The sequence below is a fragment of the Jatropha curcas genome, chromosome 10 (genome assembly GCF_041381405.1).
Source record: "Jatropha curcas cultivar XTBG-Jc1 chromosome 10, XTBG_Jcur_1.0, whole genome shotgun sequence".
In the NCBI taxonomy this organism is placed as follows: domain Eukaryota; kingdom Viridiplantae; phylum Streptophyta; class Magnoliopsida; order Malpighiales; family Euphorbiaceae; genus Jatropha; species Jatropha curcas.
Window position 1 is genome coordinate 10,871,498 of NC_143160.1, and position 6,920 is coordinate 10,878,417.

The 6,920-nt window shown below is 33.7% G+C and overlaps 1 protein-coding gene across 3 annotated transcripts; it reads left to right on the top strand.

Annotated features, from left to right (window-relative positions):
• The first annotated feature begins 897 nt into the window (after positions 1-897).
• Positions 898-6,252, top strand: LOC105636811 (vacuolar protein sorting-associated protein 2 homolog 2). Of its 3 annotated transcripts, none has more exons than XM_012220161.4 (12): positions 898-1,050; positions 1,182-1,270; positions 1,651-1,695; positions 3,145-3,179; positions 3,262-3,312; positions 4,133-4,237; positions 4,336-4,407; positions 4,770-4,841; positions 5,027-5,107; positions 5,197-5,232; positions 5,327-5,385; positions 5,981-6,252. In XM_012220161.4, exons 2-12 carry the CDS (start codon positions 1,237-1,239, stop codon positions 6,039-6,041), a joined length of 651 nt encoding a protein of 216 aa, XP_012075551.1. In that variant the 5' UTR covers positions 898-1,050; positions 1,182-1,236; the 3' UTR covers positions 6,042-6,252. The 3 variants fall into 3 exon arrangements, with proteins under 3 accessions (XP_012075551.1, XP_012075552.1, XP_020536051.1); XM_012220162.4 differs by having other exon boundaries at positions 899-1,050; positions 1,193-1,270; XM_020680392.3 differs by lacking the exon at positions 898-1,050 and having other exon boundaries at positions 1,057-1,270.
• The last annotated feature ends 668 nt before the right edge of the window (positions 6,253-6,920 follow it).

Genomic DNA, 6,920 nt, shown 5'->3' on the forward strand with positions numbered 1-6,920 from the left:
TCAAAACCGAATAAGAATTGAACTACATAAATTCTAGATTGGAATCAATTTGAATATTTTGGTTTTAAATCAAATCGAAATTGGAAGGGATTGGTTATGGTTTTAATTCCTCACTTTAAGGTTTTTAGATTGAAATCGGTACGAGATTATCCATTCAATTAGTGGTTTTGATTTGGTTCGATTTTAAACTAAAATAAAATAAAAATAGGGAAAAAAAATAAAACTAGAACTAAGATAAGAACCAATCCTCCATTGTTGATTTAAAAAACCCGATTGAACTAAGATCGAAACCAAAACTTTAACAATATGTTTGGATTGTTGGAAGATAGGAGAGGAAAGAAAATTAGAGAGGAAAATAGTATTAATTTTCTTTCCTTCACTTGTTTGGAAATGAAGATAATATGGGAGGAATGAAAATATGGAGGAAAAATGAATTATGGAATCCACATGTCAGTTTGGAGTTGAAGGAAAATGAATAAAATTATAATTTTACCCCTATTTGTTGTGCTTTATTGGAAAAGAATAAAGGTTAAATTCATAATTTTACTATTCATAAAATCATTTTTCCTCCTTATTTTCCTCTCAAATATCCAAACATGAAGAGAAAAAAATTCTTCTTTATTTTCCTCTTTATTGTCCTTCTTATATTTGCTTTCCTCCCTAGATTGTTATCCAAACACACTGTAAGGATCGATTTCAATTTCAATTCGAGGTCTTCGAAGGCTTTGAGCTACCGGTTTATTAAACTGAAATTGCCAGTTCAATTACACCCAAAAAGTTTAAGGGCTTAATTGCAATGATTTTAGAACTTAGGACTACAATGTGAAAAATAAAAAAGAACAGAAACGGAATCTGCCAACAGGTTAAAGCACCTAGCCACCTAAGGATATTCTAGTAAATTTGAAGAATTTGTAACGGCTAGTTGGACTATTACCGTTGGATATGTGGGAAGCCCTTAGCACGCTCCCCAAGGCGTCCAGCCGTCCACAGTTCACCCACAAACTCACTCTCTCCTTCTGATTTCCATTTTCGCTTCATCAACTGGAAAAGGTACAACAATTAGAAGAAGGAAAAAAAGATCTTTAATAAAAGATTCACTTTTAATATACAGTTCAGTTGCCATATATAGAACAAAGGTTTTTCCTTTCTTAATAGAAGGAGCTGATTTTAACTTTTACAAGGGATTATAAAGGAAGAATCGAGCCGAAGGGAGCTCTTCTGCTTTCGCTGATCACCATGAACATCTTCAAGAAGAAAACCTCTCCTAAAGGTACTTCCTTTTTATCTGGACACAATCCCTGTATCGGTTAATTTTGTTCTTTTGACTTTTTGTTCTCTAGAAAATGGAAATGGTAATGGGTACGTTTTATTCTGGTTTTTCTTGTTGATTCCATGTTTATTCTGCATTGATTCTGAAATTTCTAATTTTTTCTGGGTTTGCTTATAATTTCATGGAGCTAAAGTAGTGTTCTTTTTTTGCCCCCATTTTTGTTTTTCCAAATCTCCTGCTCACTCAGTGAAATTTATAACATTTTCGCTTTAACTTGATATTGCTAGGTTTTCAGCGTAACTTTTGCTTGGATGTTGATGCTAATAGGTTGTATTTAATATAGTGATATTGAGAATTGAGCTATTGTTGTAATTTGGCAGATGCTCTCCGGGCCAGCAAGAGAGAAATGGCTGTTGCCACCAGAGGTATGCGCGGTTAATGGTTTTATTGTTGATTTCAAAATTGAATTCTTGTTTAGCACTTAACAAGTTGTGCATTTCTAAATCAGAAAAGAAATCTGTAACCTTAAAATGTTCATAATTTATTTGAATTACTTTTATGGATGTTTTTCTGTAGGATGAAAATTCGAAATTGCAAGATTTAAGAAATCCGAGATCTTAAAATTCTTGTCATACTTGTTGCACATTAATTTTATTTTTCTTGTTATTTCCAAGGATTTCACCAATTTAGCAAATCTTGAACTAAAGTTTTTTTTTTTTTTTTTTTTTTTTTTTTTTTTTTTTCACAAGAGTGGCAAGTAAGTTGAATTCTGAAAATGAAAATTACAGTGATATTACTGTTAGACTTGGCCTTTCTGATAAATAAATTACCATCTCCTTTACTTTCCTTGGCAAGGGACCAAGAAAAGGAGAGGAGGTGATGAGCTCTCCACATATTGTATATTTTGTCTAAATATCGCTGTTTATTAAATAAAATATACCAAATATGGGGCTGGAGTTTGGCCCTTAGGCTGATTTCTAGTGACATAGAAATGAATGCAGCTTCCTATATCATCATATCTTCTTAACCTTTCACCCATGCTCGCTATGATTGCTTCCTTTTCTGGTGGATTTCTTTTGAGAGGTTGATACATTTTTTACTTTAGTTTAGATCAACCTCATCCAAATCTTTTTTTTTTCCGCATGCTCCTATTGTGTTTGTATTCGCCTGGAAATTGAATTCTTTCCAATGCATCTCAAAATATTTCGCAAGTTGATGAACTTTAAATTCGAGAACATATTATACACTAGAAGAAGAAAAGGAAACCATGTTATTTTTGTATTAGGTTTCCCTTTTTTACATCTAGGTTTGGTTCATATCAATCAAGGGTCACTAAATGAGATCGGATGTCGTGATGAATACTGGGTACACCTGAAATTAGTACCAAAAATATGTACATTCCACATTCATTCGCAACTTTTGAAAACAAGGAATTTTCTTTTCTTCTACTTATATTTTGTTTCTGAAACCTGCCTTAGGAGCATAATTTTGAGGTGCCAACAGATACTACACAAAGAAACAATTTTATATGGAATAATGCATAAATTTGACTCCCTGAACTTTGCAGGGGATCCACCATGACTCTGCAGTTTCATATTTGAGTAATAACTATGTCCCTCGCCAAAATGAAATGTGAAAGTCTAGGGTCATAATTGAACCCTTGCAAAGTTATTTCATTTTAGTGAGGGGCATAGTTATTACTAAAATATGAAAGTGAAGGATCATGATTGAACTCCTGCAAAGTTCAAGGGACCACAAGAGAATTGGCCAAAGTTGGTCAGATTTAATATTAGGCCATAATAAATTTAAAGCTCATTTGTAGCTTGTGTTGATGCTGATCTGCTTTTCTTTTCTCCCCCTTTTTTTTTTGATAGGTATTGAGCGGGAAATTGCATCTCTTCAATTGGAGGTATGTATGTACTTTGGTTGCAATTTTTTGGCATACTGACTCAATCATTTATTTTTCTTAACTTTACTGTTATATGATTCAGGAAAAGAAATTAGTCGCAGAGATCAAGCAAACAGCTAAAACTGGAAATGAGGCAAGTTATTTTCTTGTTAAGTAGTTTAGTGGGAATGGACGTAGGCTGCAATCCACTAGAAACTTATACTGTAAGGATATTGCCATGTATTATTGTTTGACTTGTTAGTTATAGTTAATTGTAAATCTTGGCAATATCATTTATCATTTCCAGTTGGCACCGCATTTTCCTTTACAAGTCAGAGGATCATATATGGCTAGTACATAAAGCATGATTCGAGTTTGCAAAGCTAGACATAAGTCTTATGTCTCATGAAATTCCCTCAAATTCAAATTAACGAGAACAAAGTGGCTAAAAAAATTACAACAAAATGAAGTAGAAAGATAAAAGTGTAATAATGGCATCAAACCTTTTAGATCACCAATATTCCACAGTGCCCGAGTTCGTGTGAAAACGGGCACTGCAAAAAGTGGCTAAAAAAGGATCAATAAATGCTTTTATATTTTTATTATCTGGTTTCACATTCTGACTAACAAATTGAAGTGTTATATCAAGGGAAAACTCACTACGATAAACATCATTGTAGCCCTAGATTGGAATTAAGGGATATATCTGGATTCACATTCCAACTCACAAATTGGAACACGTGGGTTTGTGGTAAAATGGTGACCAGCATGAAAAAACTGTTCAAGGATCTTAATTTGGAGCCAATTTCAGTTGCGTGCATGTTGAGCATATTTTGTTATATATTTATAATGCAATGCATTTTCAGGTGACTTAGTTTGCCAGAAGCCTTAGCTTGATTTAGTATTACTTAACGCATGCTCAAAATAGCTTCTTCACCTTTTGTTAATTTACTTTTGCATAAGCATTTGCTTAGGCTGCCACCAAGATCTTAGCACGTCAACTTGTTCGGCTACGGCAACAGATAACAAATTTGCAGGGTAGTCGTGCCCAAATTAGAGGTGTAGCTACTCATACACAGGTGAGTGTTCTATCTATCAGCAAAAGCTAGTTGACAAGATGTTATCAATTTTAATGCTGTCTGTTATTTTTCTTAACCTGGTATCTTGTGGTTCACAGGCACTGTATGCTAGTACTTCAATTTCTACAGGGATGAAAGGTGCAACTAAGGCAATGGTGGCAATGAACAAGGTATCAATTTCAGAGTTGCTAGAGTATATTTTTCTCATTAACTATGCGTCCTGCTTGTTAGATAGACAGTCAATCAAATTCATAATGGTAGAATTTTGGTTGCCTGGTCCAGCACCTTGAAATTCATAAGGAGTGTTAGAAATGATATAGGAAAGTTGAAATTCTGTGTGTGTTATTAAAATCAAAATTTTGTGGAGCTGAGGTGTAAATTGGATTTTGTTGTGCGTCTGATGCAATGTATTCTTCACAATGGTAATGTCATTTACTGAACTCATTGTTTTTATTCTTCAAATGCCTAAAGTTTATTCAAGCATTATTTTACCATCAATCGAATTTTATCATTATCTAACCCATCTTTTCAGCAAATGGCTCCAACAAAACAAGCTAAAGTAATAAAAGAGTTCCAGAAGCAGTCAGCACAAATGGACATGACGGTAATAATCTCTGTATCCATTATATTTCCTTTCCTTAAAATCTCGCCTGCCTACATGGGCTGCTGTATATTTCAAGTTCCAATCACTACCCTATTAGTTAGTTGGAGTACTTGGATGCTACCTGTATTCTATATTGTATGTACTTGGCATATAACATAATATTCCATTCATTGTCCTTTTTGCAGATTGAGATGATGTCAGAATCCATTGATGAAACTTTAGACAAAGATGAGGCTGAAGAAGAAACAGAGGAGCTTACTAACCAGGTGAAAAATTGGTTGCCGCATGTTACTTATTATCTCTAGTTTACCCTAATGATCTTAAATATATCTCTAATTCACATGAAATTTTATAGGTGCTCGATGAAATTGGTGTAGGCATTGCATCTCAGGTATATTTCAATCAATATTTTACCATCTAACAAACTTAATTCTTAAATTCTCTTAATTTCCGGTACAAATCAATCTTGATATTTTTCTTAACAGTTATCTTCAGCTCCAAAGGGTCGAATTGCAGCGAAGAATGCTTCCAATGTAGTTAAAAGGTATCAGAAAATTTAACTAAGGTCTATATGATAGCATTGAGAAAGGTGCGACACTTGTACATAGGAGAAGATCATTATTAAAAAAATATCAAATAAAACATCACTTTAGGAAATCTGTTTTTTGGAATGGCTACTAAAATATTTTAGCTCTTTCTTGGTAAAAACATACCACATGTCATTAGTTATGACAAGAAACATTTCTTTTTCATCATATTTGCCAATGACCATGAAGTTCGGAGATGTGATCCGTGCTGAACATGTGCCAGGATTATTATGCTTGGACTTGAAAGTTTTAGTTAGCAACCATTAGATTTAATTTAACTTCATAATTTCCCCAGCAAAATATTCTAGATCCCTGAATGTTTAAATTCATAGAACAAGCTAGCATAACTAACGGAAGTTGTGCGAAGCTGGTCCCCATGGTGATGGTATTGGCAAACATTGAAATAGTCATCTGTAAAACTTATTGTTAATGAGTCAATATATTCACATTTCTTGATCGGAATATACATTTACTTCTCTTAATTGGTGGAGGATGAGGGTTTAAATATTGAAAAAACAATACAATGATGTGCTTCTTTTTATTTAAATGCAGTTCTGAATCTCCTGATGTTGAGGATCTAGAGAAAAGATTGGCATCCCTGCGACGCATCTGATATAGGAACAAGGTGGTCAGAACTGTTCAGCAGAGTCTCATTCCATGTAAATTTTCTCGCAGAAAGAATTATATGCATGCAAATCAGAATTGTGTATCACTAGGATTGCTGTTCTTATATATGTTCTATAAACTATAAATAACAAGATCTTCTATATCTATCTCCTATAAAAGAAATATTATAAATATATCCATTTCACACTTGGCACTCATAGTCTTGATGAATTTTAGTTTCTGTGTATTTGTGTTCTTGAAATAATCTTATATGTTTCAAAATGTAATCTTTACGGAGCTCCTTTTTCGGTTTGTAATGCACTACTTAGTTACCTAATGACTTGTTCTGATTAAAAGACATTCTGCAACATAAATGGGATTGGGAAAGCTACTTCCGCATTGAAAATTATTGTGGAGTCAATTCTAAGTCGGGATTGATTCCATGTGAACTTGCACATATTCATATCATATATCGACCGTTGGATTAGCATGTTTTGTGGGTCTGATAGTGAAATTATGCATGCATTTACAGTTGCATAGAATCATTTTTCCTTTTATATGGCATTTCGTTTATTTGATTTGAAAGTGCAAGTTGGAGCACAAGTGAGGAGACAAACAAGTTTTGTGTGGGACGAACAAAAGGCCTTTGTTTCTGTGTTTCTTTTTGGAATGGAAAACCCTCTTGGTGGAACGGAATTCAACAAAATTGATGTGAAAAGACATTCAATTTGTTGGATGCTACCAAAAAGTCTTCTTTGACACAAAGAAAAGAATAGAAGCCATATGTGACTTTAAATGCATTCAGATAGTGACCTGGTTCTGAGCTATTCCATAACAGGAGTTTTGCTTTGAGAAGGGACTATGGCGGGGATGAAGCTAGGATACT

Coding starts and splice junctions, on each gene's coding strand:
- LOC105636811 (XM_012220161.4), top strand. CDS start 1,237: ATGAACATCTTCAAGAAGAAAACCTCTCCTAAAG. Junction 3,180..3,261: donor TTGCATCTCTTCAATTGGAG/GTATGTATGTAC, acceptor TATATGATTCAG/GAAAAGAAATTAGTCGCAGA. Junction 5,386..5,980: donor GCTTCCAATGTAGTTAAAAG/GTATCAGAAAAT, acceptor ATTTAAATGCAG/TTCTGAATCTCCTGATGTTG.